The sequence below is a fragment of the Ammospiza caudacuta genome, chromosome 20, assembly GCF_027887145.1.
Source record: "Ammospiza caudacuta isolate bAmmCau1 chromosome 20, bAmmCau1.pri, whole genome shotgun sequence".
NCBI lineage: Eukaryota > Metazoa > Chordata > Aves > Passeriformes > Passerellidae > Ammospiza > Ammospiza caudacuta.
The window spans coordinates 6,443,767-6,470,087 of NC_080612.1; the positions used below are offsets into that span (position 1 = coordinate 6,443,767).

At 54.7% G+C, this 26,321-nt stretch overlaps 1 protein-coding gene across 1 annotated transcript; it reads left to right on the forward strand.

Annotated features, from left to right (window-relative positions):
- The first annotated feature begins 1,201 nt into the window (after positions 1-1,201).
- On the forward strand, positions 1,202-24,002 carry SH2B2 (SH2B adaptor protein 2). The gene is made up of 9 exons (XM_058818032.1): positions 1,202-1,283; positions 10,587-11,474; positions 13,710-13,811; positions 17,855-17,946; positions 20,009-20,103; positions 20,275-20,457; positions 20,571-20,764; positions 22,593-22,764; positions 23,692-24,002. The coding sequence occupies exons 2-9, from the start codon at positions 10,614-10,616 to the stop codon at positions 24,000-24,002; spliced, it is 2,010 nt and encodes a 669-aa protein (XP_058674015.1). The 5' UTR covers positions 1,202-1,283; positions 10,587-10,613.
- The last annotated feature ends 2,319 nt before the right edge of the window (positions 24,003-26,321 follow it).

The following is a 26,321-nucleotide window of genomic DNA, read 5'->3' on the forward strand; positions in this document are numbered from 1 at the left end:
TGAGCGCATCCTCCGGTACCGACACCGGTACCGGCACCGCAGCGGCGGGCGGGGATTTAGGCGGGGATTTATTCGCGGTTCTTCCCCCCCACTCCCCCGTTCAGCAGCGGCTCCCCCGGCCGGGGGAGGCTCCCGCCCCCCGCCGCTGCGGCGCGGAGCATTCGGGAGGGTCCCCGAGCCGCCCCCTCCCCTCGCACGGCGGGGCCGGGCCAGCCCCGCTCCCCGGTGAGCATCGGGGCGGCCCCGGGCCCGCGGGGGCGGGGGGCGGTGATGGGGCAGACCCGGCTCGGCCCGGGGGAGCGGGGCTGCAGCCTTGGCTGGGGCTCCGCCGGGGATAGGGGCTGCTCAGAGGGATGGGGGCTGCTCCCGGCCCTGGGGGCTGCTCCAGGGGAGCGGGGCTGCAGCGTTGCTTTGGGCTGCTCCGGCCCTGGGGGCTGCTCAGGGGGAGCGGGGCTGCTCCCGGCCTTGGGGACTGCTCCTGGCCCTGGGGGCAGCTCCGGGGATGGGGGCTGCAGCCTTGGTTTGGGCTCCTCTGGCCGTGGGGGCTGCCCCCAGCCCTGGGGGCTTCTCTGGGGATGGGGGCTGCCCCGTGGGAGAGGGGCTGCAGCCTTGGCTTGGGTTCACCCGGCTCTGAGGGCTGCTCCGGGGATGGGGGCTCCTCCGGCTCTAGGGATGGGGCTGCTGCCTTGGTTTGGGCTCCCCCGGCCCTGGAGGCTGCTCTGGGGATGGAGTTTTCCCCAGGGGCTGCAGCCATGGGTTGTTTTTCCCCAGGGTTTGGGGATAGCAGACCCGAAGGGGGGCACACACAACACGCAGCCCCCCGCACGGATGCTCCCTCATTTTCAGTCGGTCTTGTGTGCCTGGCTTTGCGTGAGGGGTGCGGGGGTTCCGGAGGGGGGCTCAGCCCTGCATCGCCGCGGGGACAGCGAGGGGCGGCTGCTGCCTCCAGCCAGCCCTGCTCTGTGGGCAGCACCGCGGGAAGGCCCCGGGGAGGCTTCAGGGACTTTCTGCCCGGCCCTCCTGCTTGTTTCTGCTTTTGGTGAAGTCAGGCCCGAGCCCTGCTGGACTGTGGCCTGGGGGAGGTGTGAGATGTGCCTGGGGATATTGCTGTGGCTCCAGGCATTGACAGCCTAAACCTTTGCCTTCCAGGTCCCTCCCTCTCTCCCAGTCGCTCTGGTACTTCCTTCCAGTGTGGAAATTGATCGGTTGGAGTTATGCGTTTGACCTGCAAGAGCCACGCTGCCGGTGCTTCGGGGATCTTGTGAACTGGAACGGGAAAGGAGGTAAAACCTCCCTGTCCCCCCCTGCACCCTGCCCAAAACCCCCACAGACCCTGCTCCTGTGGCTTTGAGTGGATGAGGAGCAGCTGGGGGAGCTCAGCCTGGAGGAAAGGAGGCTCAGGGGGGAGCTTCTCTCTTTCTACAACTGCCTGAAAGGAAACTGTAGCCAGGTACAGCTGACTAGACAAGAGGAAATGGCCTCAAGTTATGCCAGGGGAGGTTTAGTTGGATATTAGGAAAAATCTCTGCTGAAAGGGTTGTCAGGCTGCCCAAGGCAGTGGTGTAGTCACCATCCCTGGAGGATTTAGCCGAGGTGTGGATGTGGCACTAGGGGACATGGGGGAATGGTTGGACTGGGTGATCTTGCATGTCTTTTCCAAACTAAACAATTCTATGATTACTCAGAACTGCCCTCCATGAGGATTTTTGGTTTGGTTTGCTGGGAGAGTGGAGAAGGACCATGGATTTCTGGGGATGCCTTTCTAAATAGGAATCATCCTCCTAAAGCACACAGGCTGTTCTGAACTGCTCAGCCCCCTTTCCCTGGGGGAGGGCACATTTGTACAGACAGGTGGGTGTGTGCTGCCAGGAGATCTGCTCAGATGGGATGGCAAGTGCCCTTGGACCTTCTCTCTGTGTCCTTCTGTGGTATTTCCCAGTGTCTCACCATCACTGTAACATAGAGAAGCCCAGGGCTGAGTGTTTCCTTTAAAAGGCTGCACAATCCTCTCTGCTGCAGCTTGGGGAGCACACAGGTTTGCCAGCCCTGCCTGGTGTCTCACCCAGCTCAGTGACCCTGTACCGTCGAGGAGGGTGAGTCAGCCCTGCCTGGTCAAGGCTTTGGGGTTAAAATCCCCTCGTTCCTCAGCTGGTTCAGGGCTGCAGTGGCTGCTTGACTGCAGGGCCACCTCTTCTGGCTGATCTGAGGTCTGTCCCCTCTTCTCCTGGACTGTGACCACCCTCATGGCAGTGTGTTTATGTCCAGCCTCCTCTTGCCCTTCCTCCTTGGAGGCAGAACACCCATCTCTTCAGGATGAGGATGTTGCTGGTTGATGCCTTTCCTCTTCCTCCTCCTCTTCTTCCCAGCAGAAGCAGAGGAACCTGATGATGGTTGCACATCTGCTGGCCCTGCTGACACAGGCTGCCTGGGATGCCCCAGGGCAGTCCTTCCAGCCCTGAGGTTCCTGCATCATTCCCCTCCTGCCTGAGGCTGCCCTCACTTGACCTCAGCTGCTTTCCCTGCCCGTGGATGCCAGTGAGGTGCTGGGATAGGGTTGGGGACTTGCCCCTGGCTCAGTGATCCCCATCCTTGTGCAGGCAGGGGGAACCTGGGTGCTCCCAGAAATTCAGTTCCAGCTGGCTCCATCATGGTGGTGAGGAGGAGAGAACATGCCTAAAACTGCATCCCACAACTGATTTTTGCTAAAGGGAAAACCAGAAGGGCTTTGGAGAATGTGCTTGCTCTTGTGCAGGGTTTGGATTTGAGATGAGCCCCACATCCATCCACACCCACAGGTGGGGGGACAGGAGAGGACAGTGTGCATCCACCCCAGGGTCCCACTGGGCAGATGTTTGTGCCCTGCTTCACTGGCTCCTGGCAGCATTTGGACCCTGGGGCTGCAGTGGCACCCCAGAACCCTGGCAAGAGGGGTGGCAAAGTCAAACACAGCCTGTGGATCCCTCTGGTGTGGTCATGGCCAGGCTGGGTACGAAGCTTTGCCTGCCCAGGAGCATCCCTGCACAGTGAAGAGAAGAAGGATATTTGAGGTTGGCTCTCCAGCCAGGGCTGGCAGCTGTAACAGGGTGTTTTGGCATCATCTGGTTGAGGAGGGGGGGGGGTGGTTCAAAGCCCACTGGAATTTTTATTTTGCTTAATACACCACTTAAGCAATTAGCAGTGATTGTAGCAGTCCTGGGTGAGGCGCTGGGTAGAATTGAATTTCCCCAGCTCAGATAGCATTAGGCAGCAGTTTAAGGCTGTTTGCAGGCGGGTATGAGACAGTGATGCGTGTGGGGAATTGGATCTGCAATGTAAAAAAAAATTAATAAGAAAATTTCCTACAGAACTGTGTAACTTTATCTCATGTTTATTATGTGCAGTAATTGAAAAACAATCTTAGGGGTTTCTATGACTTAATGGTGGGGGATCCCCAGTGATGACAGTGCTGTATCCATCAGGATTTGCTTTAGTTGAGCATCCATTCAGCTCTCTCCCCAAAAACCCCCAAAGAGCTCCTCCATGGCACAGCAATCCCCAGGGAGAGAATAATCTCTTTTAAAGAGTTTGCACTCACTTTGGGAAGTGCAGCTGGGTTGATGTTGCAGGGCTTTTTCTTTAAATCCCCAGAGTTTTGGGGTGCATCCAGGGGAGGGGGCTGAGCAGATGAACCTCCTGCTCCAGTTTGGCATTTCTGAGTGCAGGAAGGGTCTGCCTACAGGTGCCAGGTCAGTGGTTAATGTGTAACAGGTGTGCAGGACATTCTGCACCCACAGCACACCAGCCTGGAGGGGCATGGAGGGATGTGCAAATAGTTTTCTGAGGATGGGAAAGTGGGAGGTGGAGGAGGAGAAGGGTTTTGTTGTGGGCTGAGAGGCGGAAGGAAATCGAGGCTTAGCGAGGGAAATGTGAGATTGCTTGGTTGGGACAGGGCTTGTGCTGCTCCTCGGGGGAGGCTCTGCTATTGTGGTGGTTAAAAATAGACTTTGGACTGGGTGGTTTTCTGTGGGAAGCTCTCTAGCTGGAGACAGGCACGTGAGGTGGCACCTGAGTGAGGGGGAATGGACAACAGCCTCTGACCTCCTTCACCCAAAGCTCTGGGGTTTTCATTTATTTCCTTTTTCCAATAGATTTTCCTTTGGGGCATTGAGGGGGTGTCTCTGCTTTAATCCCAGACACAGCCTCCAAGCTCTAAGCTGCATTCATGATGCACCAAAGCTTTGCTGATCATTGTCACTGCACCCTGGGGACCCTGAGGTGTCCCCCAGGTCCCCCAACACCAGCAGGTTGGGTGGCTTGCATGATGCTCCAGCCCCATGAGTGGGCTGGCAGAGTGGCTCACTGCAAGCTGGATGGAATTACTCAGAGAAAAGATTATCTAAGATCCAGTGGATCTTATCTATGAACTTGTCTTTATTTTCCAGCAGCTGTCAGCACAGGAAGTACAACATCCACTGCGGGGGATTTTGGAGGGGAGGGAGAGGAACAACCCTGTGGTATGGTCAGAGTAGTGGGAGATGGAGAAAATCTCAGATTTTACTGGGGGCTCTCATGGGCCCATCTGCTCAATTTCAGGAGCATTGGTTCCTGTGGGGCTGGAATCAGGATATCACACAGAGCTGTGAGGACACCCTTATGTGCAAGAGGAGGAAAGGTTCTTTTCTTGCCCATTTTCTCTTTTCAAGATGTGTCACATCAGCACCTGCACCCCAAAACCTTGTCCTGGCCACCCAGCACTACTGAGTGCTTTGGGGCATCCTTTTTGAGAGCTGGGCTGGGCAGCAGAAAAAGGCACAAGGAGCCTTTTCATCCCAGAAAAATCTTTTCTAAGCTGCAGGTGACAGGTGGACCCTGAAGTGCATCTGGGCAGGGAGTTAAAGCCTGCTCCTGCTGAGGGATTGGTTCAAGGCAGGTGGTTTGACTATAAAATTTAAGGCCAAAATGCTGTTCAATTAATATTTTAGTGGGATGGCCAGTAAATGAGAGGAACAAGGAATGTTTCCATTTCTGTCTGATTCAGACAGGCAGTCTGATTTAAGATCACAATAGTATAAATAGTGCATGGAGTACTGAGGAGCATGGAGAGAAATCAGCTTCTCCCACGCCAGGGCTGTGGTCAGGGGTCCAGGGGGGTGTGAAAGCAAAAGGTGACTTCTGCTTTTGTCCCCTATGGTTTTCTCTTCCTCAGCTCAGCCTCTGCATGCCATTAAAGCTCTGGTGGGTCTCAAGGGCTGGGAAGGGTCCTCGAGGTGACAAAGGGAGGAGGTCACTTGGTCACAGCCTTCAGGTCTCAGCAGTGGAATGGGGGGAGATCACCTCCTTGCATCCCTCATCCCTCACCCCAGAAAAAAGATTTTTCTGGAGTGAAAAGGCTCCTTGTGCCTTTTTCTGTGAGGGGTCCCACTGGGCAGCCCAGCTCTCAAAAAGGATGCCCCAAAGCACTCAGTAGTGCTGGGTGGCCAGGACAAGGTTTTGGGGTGCAGGTGCTGATGGGACTCATCTTCAAAAGATAAAATGGGCAAGAAAAGAACCCTTCCTCCTCTTGCACATAAGGGTGTTCCCACAGCTCTGTGTGATGCTGTGAAATCTGAGCCTGCCCATTTTGCCCCACTGTCCCCTTCCCCAGGACAAGGTTTTGGGGTGGAGATGCTGATGGGACACATCTTCAAAAGAGAAAATGGACAAGAAATGAACCTTTCCTCCTCTTGGACATAAGGGTATCCCCTTGGTGTGGTGATGTCCTGCCATCAGTCTGAGCCTGCTCATTCTGTCCCCTTCCCCAGGACAAGGTTTTGGGGTGGAGATGCTGATAGGACACATCTTCAAAAGAGAAAACGGGCAAGAAACGACCCTCTTTGTCCCGTGTGCCCAGGGCAGGCAGTGCCTGGGCTTTGTGCAGACGGGCTCCAGGAGCTGCCCGTGTGTCAGAGCCACTGCCAGCAGCATCCCCTGGGGGGGCCGGGGGTATCGCCTTGCTCTGCGCCCTGCTCGTGACTCGGGGATCTCCTCTGGCACGGCACGCTTAGGTCAGGCGCTTTTCTGGGGCAGCAGGTGCCTGGGTTTCCTCATGTCATTCCCGCGGGATCGCCGTGACCAGCTGGGGCTTTGAGTGGCATCGATCTTGCTGGAAACCGAGCAGGAGCGGGACGGCCGAGGCTGGGCTGGCATCTCATTGTCCTGGAGCCAGGTTTTGCCTCCTGAGCTGCCTTTTCTTTTCCCGTTGCTGTCTGGCGGTTTCCCCGCGCGGCTGGAGGTGGAGGGATGGATGGAGGGGCTCAGCTTGGAGGTGGAGGGATGGATGGATTCAGGTCGCTGCTCACGGCAGACCGTGCTTTTCCCCCTCTCAGTTTCGGATCACTTTGTCCCAGCCTGGCTGTGCCGCTCTGGGAGGAAGGGAAACATCTCTTTATTAGGGTTGTTTCCTTAAATAAAGCCATCAGAGCCAGCCGTGCTGGGCAGGCTGTGCTGGCCATCCCATGACCGGTGTTGCGCATTCGGGTTATTAACACCTCATTAGATGCTGGTTCCTCCCCACGCCTCTGGTTCAGCAAATCCCAGTGGCTTTGTTGTTGCTCCCTGACTCCTGCTTCACCGAGGAGTTGTTTTTTTATGGTCTCCTGCGCTTCTGCTGACAGTTTAAATTTCATTTCTTCTTGAGGTCAGTAGCTTTGCTTCCACTTCCAGAGTATTCCATGTGTCCCCCCCACTCCGGAGCAGGGGATGCCTCAGCACACCTTGGTGGGAGAGGTGTCCCAAATCACTGCCAGCAGCTGGCTCTCACCTGTCATCCCAGCCTGGGTTTCCACTTGGCAAACCCCAGAAGTTCTTTATTTTTGTCTTCTTTTCTTAAGTTTTGACTCAGTTTCCCAAATGAGAGAGGCAGCAGGCACAGCTCTGCCCTGGAGGAGTGTGCAGGTGGGTTAGGTGCTTGCCACCAGCCTGATGCCATGATTGCCACTTCATGGCTTCTTTATAACAAACCACCCCGTTTTATGTATTTATTTTTCTGTCCTCTTATGTCACCCAGGCCAGGGACTCAAGGACTCAAGGCTGTGGCCCCTGAGCCACTTCTGGAGTGGGCTGAGGGCACTTCCAGAGGATCTGGCTCTTTAGAAAGGTGCCTGGAGTGTGCTGCAGCCCTCAGGAAGCTGGGCTGGCAGGGGATGGCCCTTTCCAAAAAGCAATTGCAGATTTGCTGCTTATTTTCATCGTGAGCTTATTTTGGTCTCCGCTTCCACCGCTCTGCCCGGGGATGCTGTCTGTGGCATGATAAGTTATTTCAAGAAGTGGGGCAGAGCTGTTGGTATGGAGGGGAGTGCAGGCATCCAGATTAAAGGTAAATCTACACAGATAATTGGGAGCCTGCTTCCTGCAGAAATCAGGTGAATCAGGGGCGGGGATGGCTCTGCAGTCCCAGGAGCTGCCCTTAAACCACCCCACAGAGTCCCAGCCTGTGCTGCTGGATCCTGGCTGTTGGATCCTGGCTGTGCTCCGGGCCGGGGGGTTGGATATCCTGGATATGTGACACAGGGTTAGTAATCCCCGCCGCCGCCTCCTCAGACCTGCCAGATGTCTCTCCTCTAGGCTTCATTTTTATAAATTGGCCTTTTTAAAGTCTGTCATCCCCATGCAGATGAAAGGAAGATGCTGTGATGCCTCTGCGTGCGCGTCTCCGAGCCGGAGCCCGGCTGCCATGCCTGGATCTCCTTGAGGCTTTTTGTTTGGGGCTTTATCTTTTTTGAAGTGCCTTTTTTTTTATTCTTCCTTTTTTTTTTTTTTTTTTTTTCCTTAACCCCTCAGAGTCTGTTAGCTTGCCATCCCTTGGTTGCAAACAGGCAGGCCCTGAGCACCAGTCCCTCCGGGAGAGAGGGATGTGGAGCTGTGTTTTCCCCCAAATTCATGGGAGGGAAACCAGCAGAGCCCCGGGGCAAATGTAAATAAACCCATCATCAAGGGGCTTTCCCTTTCCCCCACAAGCCCCTTCCTGCTCTTTTCCCTTTGCACCCTTTCCCTCTCCCTTGCTCTGGCTGTGACTGCTTGGATTGGCAGCAGGAGAATCCTTTCCATCTCCCTTTTCTCCCTGAGCCCAAATACTCCTGGCCCATGGCTTGGTGCCAGGGCAGCTCCTGGGCCATGGCAGAGCTGGGGTTGTGAATTTTCAATTCAAAGGGCAGAGTCTTTAAATCCTCTGCTTGGTGATGGATGGATAATTAGGAATTTCATTTGCTGGGCGGGTAACAAACAGCTTTGCATTTTCTGCTGCTGTGCTGATGTCTCTCGGGGAAATTCAGAGGCTGCTCCTAAACTGCAGGGATGGGTTTTTTCCCAGTTGGCATGGCTCCCTGCTCAGGTCTCCGGGAAATCCCTGTGATGCTGGGGAGACCTTTGCCAGGGATTTCTGCAGAGCTGGAGCTCTGCTGGTGTTGTGGGATGTGAGGAGCCAGTGCAGGCCCATGTGTAGCCTGTCCTCAGCACCTCCTTGGCACAGCCAGGGCACTGAGCAGCATCCCTGCCTTAACAGTGAGGAAATGCCACATGTGTCATGTTTGTGTTGGGATTTTGTTGCCTGTGTGGGTTTCTCATTGTTTCGGGGGGGGGGGTTTGAGGGCCCTTTTCTGGGATGGAGGTGTTCCCAGAGAACTCATCTCCGTAGGGATGTGCTGGGGATATGGCAACCAGCTCCTGGCCACAGCTGCTGCTCTGAATCCCAGCCTTCAGGGCTCAGCCCTGCCTGGGGTCTGGAGGATAAGGAGTGGGTTATGCCAGTCCCCAGTGCCCGCCCTGATCCGTGGCTGGTGCCGTTCATCAGAGCAGTAATTAATTACTGGCCGTGTAAGCTGTGGCGGGATCCGGCGCGTGATTTATTAGCAGGAGTAATCCCTCGCCAGCAAAAGGGCTGCTGTGTGAATGGAGAACAGCAAAATCCAGGGAAAGGGCTGCTCTGTGAATGGAGAGCAGCAAAATCCAGGGAAAGGGCTGCTCTGTGAATGGAGAGCAGCAAAATCCAGGGAAAGGGCTGCTCTGTGAATGGAGAACAGCAAAATCCAGGGAAAGAGCTGCTCTGTGATGGAGAACAGCAAAACCTGGGGGAACTGTCCTGCCCTTCCAGAACTGGATCCCACAGACACCCAGTGTTTGAGCAGCTGAGATGGATTTGCCAAACTGCTGCCCTTGGAGTGGAGGAAGGAAAATGTCTGGACACAGGGACCAGATGTTTGGGGTCATGGGCTCAGCAGTGCCCCAGCCAAGGCCCACCAGCACCAGCAGCCATGAGCAGTTTTGGCACTGGGAGGTGATTTTTGAGATGCAGTCATTGCTGGGGTCCCCCAGGGGAGGCTCTTCATGCTGCCCATAGTCAGGTAGAGATTTGGGAAGTGCAATATGAGCACCAAGCTGACTGTTCACAGGCCCTGCCAGTCTCACAGCCACTGGGAGAAGGACCAGTGTGGGGTTTGGGCATAGTGATGCTTCTCCCAAGGGCTCTCAGGTCTGCTCTGCAGCTCCTGTCAACTTCTGGTGTGCTCCTGGGTCTGGCTTCTGTTCCTTTTCCCCCTGCACCCCACCTACTCATGGGCCTCTGCTGAGAACCTGTCCTGGCTTCTCTGTCAGCTGATGCTCAGCAGGGAGAGCAAAATCCCAAAATTGATGTGGCAAAGGATGAGGGCAGAAATAGAGACTGGAGAGAAAGAGAAGGACCAGCTGTGGGGTGCAGAGGGGAAGGTGCTGCCCTGGGTGGATGCTTGCAGGACTCCCAGTGCTCCCTGCCCCTGTGGAGAGCTGTGCCATGGCCAGGCAGACACGGAGTGAGAGGAATCCTGCAGGCAAACACTCGGGGACTCCTTAGCGGTTTCATGAGAAATCAATAATGCTTTTGCATGGTCATAATCATGAAATAAGTACAATTTATGGCTGCTGCCAGGGCCAAGATTCTTTCCTAGTGGCTGAGATGGAGAGAGAGCAACACACAGACACTTTCCCACAGCATTTTCCTTTGCACTGGAGCTGCAGACCAGCTCTGGCATCATGGCAAGGGGCGACCTCCATTTTGGGGTCAGGGTTGTTGTCCATGTCCATGCCCTTGTTTGGGGGTGCAGGGTTGGTTGTTTGTGTCCCCATTTGAGGGAAGACAGACTGGGTTGTCCATGTCCCTGGTTGGGAGGGCAGACTGGGTTGTCTGTGTCCCTGTTTTGGGGGGACAGGATGGGTTGTCCATGTCCATGTTCTTGGGAGACAGGATGGGATATCCAGGTCTCTGTTTCTGGGGGACAGGCTGAGTTGTCCATGTCTCTGTTTCTGGGGGACAGGCTGAGTTGTCCATGTCTCTGTTTTTTGGGGAACAGGTTGGGTTGGACATGTCTCTGTTTTTGGGGGACAGGCTGGGTTGTCCATGTCCCCATGTGGGAGGGCAGGCTGGGTTGTCCATGTCCCTGTTTTTGGTGGACAGTCTGTGTCCATGTCCCTGTTTTTGGGACCAGGATGGGATGTTGTGTCCCTGTTTTTAGTGGACAGTCTGTGTCCATGTCCCTGTTTTTGGGGGACAGTCTGTGTCCCCGTCCACGCCACACTCAGCCCGTGTCCTCACCCTGCAGCCCGCCGGCAGGTGGAATGGGGCAGCCATGAACGGCGATGCCCTGTGCCAGGAGCCCTCCTCCCCGCTCCCCGACTGGAGGGAGTTCTGCAAGCTGCACGCCCAGGCAGCCGCCGTGGACTTCGCCCAGAAGTTCTGCCAGTTCCTGAAGGAGAACCCCCACTACGACACCCCCGGGGCAGAGACCTCCTTCTCCCACCACTTCACCGCCAACTTCCTGGACATCTTCAGCCTGGAGGTCAGCAGGGTGTTCGTGTCTGACTCGCCCACCAAGTACAACATCGTGCCCTTCGTGGGGCTGCAGAACTGCCACGTCCCCTACGGGCGGGAGGTCACCCCCAGGAAGGAGGAGACATCCACGGAGTCTCTGGACAGCATGGACGCCCCGCTGGGCGCCAGCCGCTACCTGACCCCGGCCCAGCAGGTGCAGGCTCACAAAGTCTCCTCCTACGGGCAGTCCCGCAGCTCAGAGGACGTCTCCATCCACGCTGCTGCCAAGCCCAAGTTCAAGAAAGGTTTCTCGCTGAGGAACATGAGCCTGTGCGTGGTGGATGGCATGAAGGAGATGTGGCACCGCAAATCCTCTCCGGAGCCGGGCGCCGAGGCCGCTCTGGGCGGGCGCAGAGCCGAGAGGGAGCCGTGGCCGGCCGGGGGCAAGGAGCCTGGGGACCCTCGGGAGAAATGGACACACAAGCTGCGCCTGTCCAAGGTGCCCTCGTCCAAGGTGGAGCTGGTGGACATCCAGAGGGAGGGGACGCTGCGCTACATGGTGGCCGATGACACGAACTGTGTGGGCAGCTCGCAGTGGCAGAAGTGCCGCCTCCTGCTGCGCAAAGCTGTGAAGGTGGAAGGGGAGAGGTTTCTCCTGGAGTTTTATGTCCCTCCAAAGGTAAGCCCTGACTTATGTCCATTGTTGTTTTTATAAGAAATTCAAGCAGCAGTTGGGCTTTGCTTTTGGGTTTGTTTTTTTTTTTTTTTGTTTCCACTGCTGAGCTGGGCTGAAATCCAGCTCTGGTCCAGAGGGAGAGTTGGTGCTGTGTGGCTGAGGTGCAAATGGATTGGAAAATGTGCTTGAAACCCATCCAACCTGCAGGCCAAAATGAACCTTGCACTCTTGGTGTTGGTCTGTGCCTCTCACCTTCTGAGAAAATATAAAACATGAGTTTGAACTCAAATGCATCTCTCTGGAGAGCAGCTCAGCGTGGGTACGGATGGTGGGCATTGCTCTGGGCTGGACTGGGGGCTTCCTCAGCCCAGGAATGGGGTCTGGCTGGAAGGAAACCACCCCAATGTCCATGGTGCCCACTAGGGAGCCTATGGGAGAGCTGGAGAGGGACATCTAACAAAGGCATGGCGTGACAGGACAAGGGGAAATGGCTTTAAACTGAAAGAGAGTAGGGATAGGTGGGATATTGGGGAGAAATTGTTCCCTGTGAGGGTGGGGACGCCCTGGCACAGGGTGCCCAGAGAAGCTGTGGCTGCCCCAGCTATGCCCAAGGCAAGGTTGGATGGGGCTTGGAGCAACCTGGGCTAGTGGAAGGTGTCCTGCCCATAGCAGGGGGTGGAAAAGGATTCCTTCCAACCCATTCTGTGGATAGAGGATCTGATGAAGCCTGGTGTGTCAGCTGCACCAAAGAGAAAATAAACTTGGGTTAAAATGGAACAACTGCTGCTCTTAAAACATTTAAGAGAGAGATCATAGAGGGATTCCTTTTTTAGTGTATCTTGATTTGCCTCTAAAAATCAATTTTGAAATTATTTTATGGCAACTTTTATGAACATTGTCTGCTCTTCTGTTATAATCACACCCCACTTTGGTTTACAGCTTTCTCCTCTCATCCCATCTTGCTTTCCATCTGGCAAATGTAAAAGTGGCACCAGTCTGGCACAGCTGGAAGAAAACTGCTTTTTGCTTCAGCAGCCCACAGCTTTGTTTTTACACAGACCCTACAAAAACTATGGCCATGTCTGTAAACCTTTAAAGGGAAGAACCCTCCTGGAGAGGAGGGGGTTGGAATGAGATGATCTTTAAGGTCCCTTCCAACCCAAACCATCCTGTGATTATAAGACCCTTCTCTGGCTCAGGGGTGAATTATCACCTTGTTTCCTTTCCTTTCAAAGCAGCTGCTGCTTCCTTTCTGACCTTCTGCTGTGCAAACACTGAGATGGAAAAATTCCCCAGGGATGGGCAGAGCCTTGCACGGCTGAGACGTGTCTGCAGGCAGCACTGGGGCTCTGGGGGTGGCAGAAACGAAACATCCTGCAAGGGAAAAAGCAGTTTCTGTTCTGTCTTGGATTTATTTATTTTTATTTCCCAATAAAAATGGGAACTGGGCCCGTTATTGGTAACTTGCAGCCTGAAGCTCCTTGCTGGCTTCGTCCCACCCACTGCATCCACAGCACCAGGCGCAGGTCCTGGTGACTAAATCTCATCTCTGCTTCCTGCAGCTGCAGTGCTCCAAATCCCAGAGCCCTGGAGGGGACCAGCCCTGGAGAGCAGCTCCACGAGCTTCTTTGTGGGGATTTGTTATAATTAAAACAAATATCTGGGGAATTTGTTGCTCAGCAAACACTCGGAGTGGGAGGCACCAGGTCTTGCCTCCCCACCGAGGCTCCAGCGGGTGCCAGGGGCCCTGGGGGAAATTCATTTTTCTTGATTTTAATGTAATTAAAATTCCCTGCATGGCTGAGGCTGCTGGTTGAAATGCTGCTCCTGTGCTGGAGAAACGGGGCTGCTTTCTGCATGGGAAGCATCCCCCATCAGATAGCACAGCTTTCTCCATCGGGAGAGGGTTGAAAATGGAGAGAAATTAAATGGTGTTGGCAGAGCTGGCACATCAGCCTGCGCTGGAGCAAGAAGGGTGGTTTGGCATTTAAAAGCACCTCCCTGTCTTCCACTGGGCCTCCTCTTGGTTTAATTCACAGAGCTCAGAGTTATCAGGCACAGGAGGGAAATCAATGCTGTTTATTCCCCCTCTGTAATAACCACACAGGCTGAGCTGATCTTGCCTCTGAGAGCCCTGCTGCATTGTCCCCAGGGACAGTTTGATTCAATTGAGTGACTTTTTTTTTTTAATTCATTGATTTCATTTATTTTCTTTGCTATTTTTTTTCCTTTTCTCAGGCTTCCAAACCCAAGGTGAGCATCCCGCTGTCAGCCATCATCGAGGTGCGCACCACCATGCCCCTGGAGATGCCTGACAAAGACAACACCTTTGTCCTAAAGGTGAGAGCAGGGTGTGGATCCCTACAGGAGCCCCCTCTGCACCTGCACCCTGCAGTGCAGGAGGCTCAGACCCCAAAGGGATTGTTGCCTTGGCTTTCAGAGCTGAGATGCCAACAGCACAAATGCTCCCCGGAGGATTCCTGCCTGTTCCAGCTGACACCAGGGTGTTTTGGGATCAAGTTTGGCTTTCACCAATGGGGTTTGGCTTCTCTGTGTCACCAGGAGATGGGTTAAATCAGTGATCTGAGACAACCTGCAAGGGAAAATGCTCCTTGCTGCAGCTGCCTGTGGTTTTGTGGCTGCTGCTGTCCCACATCGGTGACATATGGTGGCTGTTTCATTGACACACTGTGATGGCCCTTAGTGCTGTGGTCTGGTTGATGAGGTGGCAGCTGGTCAAAGGTTGGACTTGATGGTTTTGGAGGTCTTTTCCAGCCTTAGTGATTTTATGGGAACAGCTCTGTGGGACCAGTGAGACCCTGGGGATCAACCACACATGAGTCTGGGGGCATGAACAGAGAGTGAAAGTCTCTTACTTCAGAATTTTCCATATCATGCAAATAATTAGCTCAATGCTGTCTCCTGCTCTGCTGGAAGACAACAGCCTGTCATGGCAGATCAGGGCTGAATTTTGCAGGGTCTTGGACACCATGACAGTGATGGACCACTAGATTTTGAGCATTTCTTTGTTCTACCTCTTCTAAACCCCTCTCTTCCTGATGCTTTTCCCCCAGAGTGTGTGGCAATGCAGAACAGAGAGGCCAGACTGAATGAACCTACTTGAAAGCTTAGAAAACTATGAAAAGGGGGGAAATTGAGCCTGGCTTTGTGAAAGCTCCCAAGCCTTGAAATCCACCTGGCCCAAGCACGCATTCCCAGGAGAAATTTCTTTCCATCAAATCCAGCTCCTTGTCAAGGTCACACAACTTCTCCTGGCACCTTCCCTTTCCCCAAGGGCTTCTTGCTGTTCAGCCTCAGCAATGGTCAGTGCCCACCATGGGCACAGAGGCTCATTCAGCTGTTGTTTTCTGTGCCTCAAAGGCCAGCCTCAAGTGTCTCCTATTCTCCAGACTGACCAGCCCAAGCTCCTCCCTGCTTTCCCTGCAGGCTCTGGAGATGGAACGCCCCAAAGTGTACATGAGGCTGTGGCCCAGAGCAGATGGGAAGGATTGCTTCTCCTTTCTTCTTCCTCTCTGTCCAGCCCAAGCTGATGCAGTGCTTTCCTCACGCCATGATGATGATGATGTTGACTCACAGGCAGCCTGTGGGCTGGTGTAACTCTGGGGTGGTTTCTGCAGAACTGCTCCCAAGCCGTGCTTCCCCACTGTGATCACTCTGAGCCCAGGGCTCACCCTGTCCTTGAGCTCAAGGCTGGTTTCAGCTTCTTCTTCCACTTCAGCTTTGACAAGACCCTTTGAATTCTTGCCTGGTCCTCCAACACATTTTCAGTGTGATGTCATCCATGAATTGATCAGATATCCTCACATTCTTTTGTGCTCATCACTGAGGAGCACACACAGAGAGCCTTTGATGGGAAAAGGAGAACATCCCTCAGCTTTGACCACTGGCCATTGACAACCCATCAGCCATCGATCTCTGCTCTTGGAATGTGGTTCTTGTCACGTTTTCTAGATCTCCTTACAAGCCCCACCTCAAATGTGTCACATCAGTGTCCAAAGCTTGATGTCCTCATCCTGGTTCAACACCCAGGAGGTGCCACTGCTTCTCCCTATCCCTGGAGTGTCACGAGCATGAGCAGATGGGCTTGGTCATGACAGATCCCTTCTAGGAGGTTTCAGCTCTGGGATGCCTCCTGGGTGCCTGTGAGAGATGGTTTCTCTGACTCCTGGAGGAAAATTCTGTGCTTGCCCTCTTCCCATCTTCTGAAGCCAGACATGGTCTCCCCTCTCCCACTGCTAACAGCTTGGTGACTGCTCCAGCCATTCCTTTAATGCACTTCTGGAATGCTCCAAACCCTGCCAGCTGGAAAATACCTGCTCTACCAGGTACCTCCTGCTCCTGCCTGTCCTGGCTCTCACCCTGCCCGGGGGAATTGATCACAATTGATCCTTTGAGTGAGCAGAGCCAGCAAGCACAGCGTGGAGCCCCCCAGCCAGGCTTTGCTCTCCCCTCCCAGCTGCTGGCACAGGATGCTGCTCCCCTTTTCTCACATCCATTATTATTTGTGATTCATTTTTTGCCTTGCTCCTTGCTGGGACATCTTTTTACTCTCCCATTCCCCCTTTGCTGGCTGGATTTGCAGAGGGAGTGAAGCACCCTGAGTTTAGCAGGTTAGGTGGGCAAGCTGGGTGCTGTGGTTTCCCTTTCTGTGTGATGTGGAGCCCAGTCTCAACCTTCACACACAACACACAGGTTATGATGGGTGGAAAAGCCCCTGCCTCATTTAGGGAGGTTATGATGGGTGGAAAAGCCCCTGCCTCATTTAGGGATGTTACTATGGCTGGAAAAGCCCCTGCCTTGCCTGGGGAGGCCACACTGAAATAGTTCCTGCCAGATTGCCTAAAAATGAGCAGCCAGTGTGTCCCCAGAGCCCGTCAGACACCCAGCACATGCAGTTTTTTCCATTGCACAAGCAGGTGCTTGCAAAATACCCAAGCCTTGCACGTGCTTTGCTTGCTGTCATGCTCTGCATGAGTGAGCAGCCCCATCTCCCACGTCAGCTTCATGCCTTGCCCTCAAAAAGCCTGAGAAGATCCTTTCTTGAGTTAAACAAACTGGGGAGGGGGATCTTTGCTATTCCCCTCCACCTCTGCTGGGGTCCAGGTCACTGCTCAGCCCCAGCCAGGGCTCTGCTCCCTGCCCTCCCTGCTTATTTTCAGCATGGTGATTCAGTTGTTTGTGATTAATTGAATTTGCTTGGAGGTTGTCTCAGCTGGCAGTGTGACACTCTCCCAGAGTCAGGGCTGCTCTGCCACCTCAGAACATGATGTTTAAGGCTCCATGAGGGATGCAGGGAAAGCTGCCAGAGGCACAGAGCATCCCAGGACATCTGAGTCCACTGATGTGGAGCTTCTGGTTCTGCCCAGCCCCAGAATGGCACAGCCCCTTTGGGCTGGACAGTTTGGAGGCTCTTTTGTGTCCTAATTTTTACTTATTATTTTTTTCCCTGTGAAAGTGGGTTTCTTTCCCACTCTGTTGCAATCAGAAGCCTCATGAACCTGCAGGCAGAAGAGATAATGGAGGAGAGGTTTAAAATTCCTGGGTCTGGCAGGGTTTTGGGGCAGAGAGCAGTGTGGTTTCTGCTACAGCTGTGCAGAGCTAGTTCTGGGGGGACACAGAGGTGCCCCAGGAGTGAGGGATGCTGTCTGTGCTTGGGCACAGTGCCATGTACCCAGTACTGCCAGCCAGGTGTGTTTTTTCCGTGGAGGCTGTAAAAACCTTGTAAAAAACTTGTATTTGCTGATAGTGGTGCAGTGGGGTTTTCCTCTGAGTGCTAGACTTGGTCAGGGCTCATCTTGGATGCATCTTTATGAGTCACCCCTCAGCACTCCTGTGCTGGGATGGGGTGGGACACTGACCCCCTGGGTCACCCTGTGCTGGGATGGGGTGGGACACTGACCCCCTGGGTCACCCTGTGCTGGGATGGGGTGGGACACTGATCCTCTGGGTCACCCTGTGCTGGGATGGGGTGGGACACTGCCCCCCTGGGTCACCCTGTGCTGGGATGGGGTGGGACACTGATCCTCTGGGGTCACCTCTGTGCTGGGATGGGGTGGGACAGTGATCCCCTGGGTCACCCCTGTGCTCGGATGGGGTGGGACACTGATCCTCTGGGTCACCCCTGTGCTGGGATGGGATGGGACACTGATCCTCTGGGTCACCCCTCAGCACTTCTATGCTGGGATGAGGTGGGACACTGGGTCACCCCTTGTCACCCCTATGCTGGGGTAGGGTGGGACACCAATCCTCTCCTGCTGAGCTGAGGTGCTGTTCGTGGGTCTGGCTGGGCTCTGGGCTGTGTTTTCCCTCGGGATGGGGGGCAGCAGCCTGGCACAGCTGACTCCATCCCACCTGGCCTGCAGGTGGAGAATGGGGCCGAGTACATCCTGGAGACCATCGACTCCCTGCAGAAGCACTCGTGGGTGGCTGATATCCAGGACTGCATCGACCCTGGGTAAGGATTGCTGGGGAGGGGCTCTGTGGGGCTGGGCTCTGCTGCCTGAGCATGGGCTGTTACCCAGATGCAATTTTTGCTGCTTGGCTTGTCACAGGAAGTGCCCGGCAGAGGTCTGGAGGCAGAGTTAGCAGCCTGTGTTTGCCAGGGATGCACTGGCCACTTGTTCACCCTCCTCTGCCCCACGTCCCCTCAGCCTGGCAGAGGCAGGTGACCTGGAAACCCAGCGTCAAAGCAGGAAGTTCCTGACACCCACCTTCTGAAGCTTTTATACCATATTTGAGCCATTTCCATGTTTTTTTCCACCTTAGCATCCATGTTATATTTAAGATTTTGCTGGTTGAATTGATTTATTTGTATTTCTATCACAGTGGCATCAGTGTTGTCATTAAAGTCATAACTCAGCCAAAACTTCTCATCTGCTGTTTCGCCAGCACTTGCAGCAAGTTGTGTCAGGGGCTGGTGCTGCTGGCTCAGACAGTCCCAGCCCTGGGGAAACCGTGGCACTGCCTTTCTTGGCACAGTTTTGGAACAACCAAAACTTGTAGTAGTGAAAACATCAGTCAAATGTGGAACAGTCAAATGTGGAGAGGCTCCTGCTCCCTCCAGGCTGCCTTTGCCCCCTCCTGCTAGAGGGAGGCATTTGGTCACCATGGAGGATGCATCTCACAGGAGGATGCATTGGTGCACTCCAGATCTTTGCTCCTTTTGCTGTTTCCTGAAATCTATAATTCATTGGCATGGATTGCCCAGAGCAGCTGAGGCTGCCCCATCCCTGGCAGTGTCCAAGGCCAGGTTGGACAGGTCCTGGAGCAACCTGGGCTAGTGGAAGGTGTCCCTGCCCATGGCAATGGGGTGGAACGAAATGAGCTTTAAATTCCCTTCCACCCCAAACCATTCTGTGATTCTATTACTCTAAAAGCACTGCTGAGGCTGGGCTGCTGATGTGAGGCTGGAAAAAGGCCTTTTTTCCCTCACTCCATGTTTCAGTGCTGGTTTTCCAGCTGGAGCTGAGCACCACGGCCGTGCTGCCCTCGAGCCACCGCAGGAGCTGCTCATGTCCCCGTGCCAGCCCCTGGCTCTGCCCCTGGCTCTGGCCCTGTCTGTGCCCCTGGCAGCCTCCCAGCCCTCTCTGTTTGCTTAGCACCCAGCACCAGCCCACTCTGGCCCCCGGACGTGACTGTAAAGCAAATAATAATGAACTGCAGAGCAAATAATAACGAGCTGTTTAATACACCGCCACGCACGCCGGGCGCCAAGAGCGAATTCTCAATCAGCTCCTGATGCTCCTGCCAAGGGCTGCGTGCTGGAGCTGCCTCCTGAGCGCCCAGCCACTGCTTTTCTGCAGAGCTCTGTTGGTTTTGGTTTCCTTCCTCCCTTCTTGTTTTTAACTGGCTGCAGCTGAATGACTCCCAATGGCTGATTCACTCGCTGGCCACTAAATAATTCAGCAGCTTCCCCTGCTGCCTGTGCCCACGTGGCCCTGTGTGTGAAGCAAGAGCTGCTGAGTGCTGTGGGCAGCTCTGGACTCTTGCTGGTGGCTGGGATAAAAATAGGATGTGGAGCAAGTCGGATGCTTGTGCAAGAAGGGTGCTGAAGTGCACGGGAAGGGCTGGCAACAGGGATGTTCTGAGTGTCTCCTTGGCTCTATTCCCGCTTGCTGTCTTGCTCCAGGCCTCCTGACTTAGTGGTTTGTGTCTTTTAGGGATGGAATTCCTGTGGGTGGGTAATTCCCTTCGCAGAGGGTGAAAGTGAAAGCGCCCTCGGGTGGGAAGGTGTGTGGGTGCAAAGCACTGAGAGTCAAGGTAACAGCTTTCCTTCCAAACCCACAAAATCCTGCAGCAAATCCTGCAGCTGGAACCGACCAGCATGACCAACAGTGTGGGCTCTCAAGGGTTTCATCCTTCCCACATTGGTTTCTCACCCCCAAAAAGTCATGTGAATTCAGGGGCAATAGGATGTGCTCTTGGATCACACTGGAATTTTGTTTGGCCAAATCCCCATTCCGTGCCAGTGAGTGGAGGTGCCACATGTGTGTGTCTCTGTCTGTGCTCTCCTCCAGGGACAGTGGGGACGACATTGAGCTGGTGTCCTGTGCACAGGGACCCTGTCTGCCAGGCAGGACAACCTCGTCCAGCTGCGAGTTCCTGAATGATGGTAAGGAACTACATCTGGGAAGGTCTGGGACTCCCTCAGAGCCATAACCTAGCCCTCAGGTGTCTCTAAGATCCAGGAGAATCCAGCACAGTTGCCTGCAGAGCAGGACAGCCCCCAGCTTTGCACAGTGATGCTGGGCCATGCACTCATCCCATGCAATTTCCCTTCCAGAGGCACCCAGGCCACCAGACAGGTGTGCCCTGCCCAGCTCTCACAACGCTGCCATGGCCACCTCTGTCCCTGTGCCCCCTGGCCGGGGCAGAGACTCCCTGGGGGAGCTCCTCACCCACGTCCCACTGGAAAACTTCCTGCAGACGCTGGAATCCTGCCCCACTGCTGGTGGGCACCTCACAGGTACTGGGATGCAGGATGCAGCACCCATCTCACTCTGGAGGGTGCACAGAGGGAGAGGAGATGGGGGGGTGATGTTCAGGCGCTCCCTAAAAACCTGCTGTCCCTGTGGGCAGGGGAGGACAGCGAGGCCGAGGCTGAGATCAACCTGTCTGACTTCCCCTGGTTCCACGGGACCCTGTCCCGGATCAAGGCAGCCCAGCTGGTGCTGTTTGGGGGCGCCCGCAGCCACGGCCTGTTCGTCATCCGGCAGAGCGAGACACGGCCCGGGGAGTACGTGCTGACCTTCAACTTCCAGGGCAAAGCCAAGGTGGGTGTCCTCTGCTCCTCTCTGTCCTCTGCTCCTCTCTGTCCTCTGCTCCTCTCTCTCTTCTGTTTCTCCCTGTGCTCTGCTTCTCCGTGAATGTCAGTGTAGGAGTGACAGGAGTAGGACGGTCGGGACAGACAGAGAGCAGAGATCTCTGCAGCCAGGTGAGGAACTTGGGGTTTATTGCAAAGGGCCTGGGTGCAGGGCCCTGCTGGGAGCTGCCAGCCACAGCTCAGAGCAGGCCCCAGAGAGGGGTACAGAGGATGAGAGGGTAAGAGAGTAAAAGGGGTAAGAGATCAAAATTCCCATTACAATACCATAAATCTTCTTCTGTGTTGAATATTCTGATTCTCACTAACCAATCCAGTACAATATACAAATCCTACAGCATTTCCATACAGCCTATAAGAATCATTACATGACCATACTGTGTTACATTTTAAACCCTAAAAACTCCTCTTTGGGCCCCTTCTGCCACGCTGTAGGGTCTGCTCTGACCCTTGGAGCTGTCTGCAAGCAGAGGGTGTTGTTCCATCAAAAGGGGATTACCTTCAGCTGGCCACACCATTGTTTTCCAGTTGTTCAGTAACTGAGGTATCTCAAAGCTTGCTTTCATTTCAGTCTCACTTATAGTTTCTATATTCTCAAAATCTTTTGCCAGGCAACCATATTTATAAGGCTTTCCTGTTCCATCTTCCCCAACATGTTAGTGCCAGCCTTGCCCAGCACCTCAGGCTCCTTCTTGCTCTGTGGGTGACCCCAAATGCAGCAGCTCTGCAGGGAGCTGCACCCCTCCCTCAGGGGCACCTGCCCTTGTGCCCCAAGACCCCTCTGCATCCTGCCCAGCCCCTTCTACACTTTCCCAACTGGATCGGTGCCTGTCATGTGAGCATATGGATAAATACACATGGGGGCTCAGTGTAGCCTGGCACACCTTCCCCTGCCCTCTTCTTGTCTGTTCCATGCCCTGAAGTACCCAGATGCACTATGAAAAAAAAAAACACAAGCAGTTTTTTGCTGGGTCCCTTTTCTAGCAGAGATTGCCTGTTCTTGTCACCTTGCAAGAAGTAGTTCAGGTGGGCTAGAGGCTTCTCCAGGCTGTCTGTGACCCCCAGAATCAGAGCTTCAGCTGCTCCTGGTTATACCCAGACACCTTTCTGTGTGTGTTTCTTTGTGGTGTTCATCCAGGAGGGGTCAAACTGCTCCTGGGGCTTTAGTGAGGTAAAAGTGAAGTACACTGGGTGTAAAAGTGAGGTTTTACAGGAAACACCCTGCAGCAGGGTAAACGCAACAATCTGTGATGCTGGTCACAGGGGTTTTCAGGTGAGGGAAGAGACAAGAATGTTGACTCCATGTTCAGAAGGCTTGATTGATTATTTTATTATATATATATATATATATATATATATATATATATATATATTACATTAAAACTATACAAAAAAAGAATAGAAGGAAAAGTTTCATCTCAGAAGGCTAGCTAAGCTAAGAATAGAAAGGAAAGGAATCATAACAAAGGTCTGTGTCTCGGACAGAGAGAGAGAGAGCTGGCTCTGCCGTGAGTGGTCACTAATTCCAAACATCCACATGAGACCAATCACAGATGCACCTGTTCCATCCCACAGCAGCAGATAACCATTGTTTATGTTTTGTTTCTGAGGCCTCTTAGCTTCTCAGAAGGAAAAATCCTAAGAAAGGATTTTTAATAAAAATATGTCTGCGACAACAATCCTGTTAGGAGCACACCTCCCTTGGCTGATGGCGGTGCAGATTGCAAGGGTGAGTGTCACCCTCAGACCCCCATCTCACCCCGTGCCCCCTGCCCTTGCAGCACCTGCGGCTGTCACTGAACGAGAGCGGGCAGTGCCACGTGCAGCACCTCTGGTTCCAGACCATCTTTGACATGCTGCGCCACTTCCACACGCACCCCATCCCGCTGGAGTCGGGCGGCGCCGCCGACATCACCCTGCGCAGCTACGTGGTGGCACAGAGCCCGCAGCCAGGTGGGTGCCAGGCTGCTGGGGGCTGGGGTATTGTCCCTAAAAAAGAGACAGGCCCATGGGATTCCCTCCCTAAAGCAGCGCCCTGCTGATGTGTGTGGCTCCAGAGGTGTGCCAGGGTGGGTGTCACCCAGTGAAGGTGGGCATTGAGGCCAGGCAGCAGCAGGGATGTGTTGGTGTGACCCCTGTGCCAGTGTGGGTGCCAGTGCACCCTGTGACCCCTGGCTGTAGGTGACACTGAGTGCCCTGTGACCCCTGTCCCTGGCTGTGGGTGACACTGAGTGCTCTGGGATCCCTGGCTGTGGGTGTCAGTGCCCTGTGACCCCTGGCCGTGGGTGAGAGTGCCCTGTGATTCCTGGCTGTGGGTGACAGTGCCCTGGCTCTAGCTATGGGTGTCAGTGCCCCATGACCCCTGGCTGTGGGTGACAGTGCCCCGTGATCCCTGGCTATGGGTGACAGTGCCCCGTGATCCCTGTCCCTGGCTGTGGGTGTGAGTGCCCTGTGACCCCTGGCTGTGGGTGTCAGTGCCCTGTGACCCCTGGCCGTGGGTGTCAGTGCCCCGTGACCCCTGGCCGTGGGTGACAGTGCCCTGTGACCCCTGTCCCTGGCTATGGGTGACAGTGCCCCATGACCCCTGGCCGTGGGTGTCAGTGCCCCGTGACCCCTGGCCGTGGGTGTCAGTGCCCCGTGACCCCTGGCTGTGGGTGACAGTGCCCCGTGATCCCTATGGGTGACAGTGCCCTGGCTCGGGCAGGAGAGGAGCAGAGATGTCTGCAGGCTCGGAGCATCCTGCTATGCTGGGAGAGAGCAGGAAGCAGGGTTGGACAAGAGCAGGGTCAGGGATGGAGAGGGGGTGTGGGAAGGTACCAGAGGGAGGGGGCCGAGCCCGCAGGCAGCACAGAAGGAGTCAAGCTCGTGTTTCCCTTGCAGACACCGGTCCCCCGCCACCCCTGGTGTCGCAGCCGCCGGGCTGCCGGGTCGACCTGCCACCTCCACACTACTTCTGCAGCACAGCCCCCCCGGGCCCGCCGGTGCCGCCGCCCGCCGAGGGAGGGGTGCCCGTGGCCCCCGCTGTCCCGGCCCCCGCACCCTACCACCGCCTGGAGGGTGCCCTGGGCCCCCGCAGCGACAGCGCCGAGCGCCGGCCGGAGCCCTCTGCCGCCGGTGCCGAGGACTACCACGAGGCTGACAGCGCCCGGAGCCGCACCCGGGCCGTGGAAAACCAGTACTCCTTCTACTGAGCCCCCCGGGCATGGGGGACAGCGGGGCAGCTGTGCCCCTCACCTGCACCGGCCTCGCCACCTCCTCCTGCCACCACCAGCCACCCAGCCGGGATGGGACGTGCTCCTCGATCCCTGCTGCTCGTGGGAGCTGTGCCAGTGCTGGGCAATGCCCTGTGCCAGTGCTGGGCAATGTCCCTGCTGGATCTGGTGCCAGCCCCGTGGCTGGGGCAGTGCTGGCAGTGTGGGAGGCTGAAATTCAGAGTCAGTGCCATTTTGTAGCTTGCAGCCTCTTCTCCTTCCCTCCGGACCAAGAGCTTTCTTTCCCAGGGCCGAGCTGGGCTCCCTGCAGCTCCTCCTGGCTGTGCCCATTGTGGGATGGCACCCGAAGCTGTGCCAGGCTCCATCCTCCAGCCAAGGCACCTTGGCATGTCCCCTCTGGGGTGAGAGCCCAGCATGGCCAACATCCTTGTGGCACCATCATCCTGCAAACCAGCTGCCAAGGGACTCTGGCATGTTGGGATGAGCATGGAAATGTGTCAGATGTCCATGCAGGAACTCTTCTCACACACATGGAGCACTGAGAGGGCCTGAGGGTTTATCTGCGCTGGCTTTTGGGCTCCCTCTGGGGCACGTGTTTCCTACCCTCTGACAGAAGAAGGTTTTTGCCCAAAGCTTAATGAATTGCATTCAAGGAAGGGTTGTCCTGCTGTCCTGCCTTTTCTGTCCCTTTGTTTCCTTTCTCTCCTTGCTGTACTGACAGAGAATCCCTGGATAACCCTTTCATCCTCCCTTTCTTCCTTGATTTTTCAAAACCTAAGCTCTCCACAAGGGCATCAGCCTTTTGCCTGCTCTCTGCCACAGCTGGGCAATATTTTCCATTGCTCAAGGCAAACCTTGGAAAACATGACACCACCTCCTCTTTACATGAGTTTTTGGTCATTTGGGACGTCTCAGGGGATCAGGCAGAGACCAGGGGCTGTGTCCAGAGCTGAGGGACAGCTTTGCTTTGCAGGTAAAAGCAGATATTCCTGCCTGGCTGGGCTCCCAGGAATAAAAACACTACATTGATTCTTTTCCAACAGGCCAGGGAAGCCCTGAGGATGGTTTTACAGGCCAGGTTTGTGCCTCATGGGGGGTGGGAGACCCTCCAGAAGGGCAGCCTTGCTTGCAAAGTTTTTGTACATCCCGTTGGTTTGGCTGACACAGGTTGTTACCCAGCACCAGGACTCCTGCTGCTCATGTGGCAGTGACAGGAGTGACAGTGCTCACAGGACCTGAGCCAGGTGGCTTTGGAGTGTCTGGACAGGTCTCCAGGTAGAGCAGACCCTACTAGCTGCTAGAAGTTATCACTTAGTTCAAAGAGGTACAAGCCAAGCCACAACCTAAAAAAAAAAAAAAAAAAAAAACCTTTGGATTTGCCTGGAATTGGGTTTGGCCAAATTTTTATTTATTAGGTGCCTTCTTTCCTGAGCTAGCAAAGCATGTCCCCAGTGCTTGACTCACAAAAGGAGAGGGGAGGTGTCTTCAAGGCTCCTCCTATGGTGTGAGACCATCCTGATGGATCCCATTCCTGCAGCAAATGCCATCTTCTCCTCAAACATACCCTTCAGAGGGCAGCAGGAGCAGGTTGCTCTGTTGAGGGCATTTCTCCTTCCTCACACAGCTCAGAGGAGCAGGGAGAGGCTGGATGCTCTTGGTTGATGGTTTAACACACACGGTGGATGAGGGGAGATCTCCAGATCTGACAGAGACATCATCACTCTGGTTCTTCCCAAGGGTGGGATCCAGAAGGCTGGATGGGAGCACTGCCTTACAGACCTTCAGATTTTGGCTTTGTTTCTCACTTTCTGTGGCACAGGATAGGAAAATGAGGGGGAAGCGATGATCTGCAAGCAAAAAATGTTAATTTGTAAATAGGGAAGAGTCTGGAAGAGTTTACTGTTGTGTAGAATAAATTAATTTTATTTAAAAAAAGAAAGGGGATGGGAGGGGGACTTGTTAAACAAATGGAGAACTCGAGTTCCAGTTTTAAAATAAAATCACTTGCAAAAACAACAGCGTGTGAGCAAGAGCTTTGGGCTTTGCTGGATTTGCTACCTAAAAAAAAAAAAAAGGAAAAACAGAGAGAGGATGCTGTCATGTCTCATGTGTGCAGACCCTGCTGGGATCTCTGGGCAGCTGGGGCCAGGCTGGGGTGCACTGAGAAGAGAGGAGTAAGGGAGAGGAGAGTTCTCTGCTGAGCAGAGGGAGGAGGAGGGTGGGTCCAGAGGACAGGGTTTCCTCTCCTTCCAGCCTGGTATTAACTTTGTCTGGTCAGTCAGTAGTGCAGGATAATGG

Coding starts and splice junctions, on each gene's coding strand:
- SH2B2 (XM_058818032.1), top strand. CDS start 10,614: ATGAACGGCGATGCCCTGTGCCAGGAGCCCTCCTCCCCGCTCCCCGAC. Junction 13,812..17,854: donor ACAACACCTTTGTCCTAAAG/GTGAGAGCAGGG, acceptor CCTGGCCTGCAG/GTGGAGAATGGGGCCGAGTA. Junction 22,765..23,691: donor GGCACAGAGCCCGCAGCCAG/GTGGGTGCCAGG, acceptor TTTCCCTTGCAG/ACACCGGTCCCCCGCCACCC.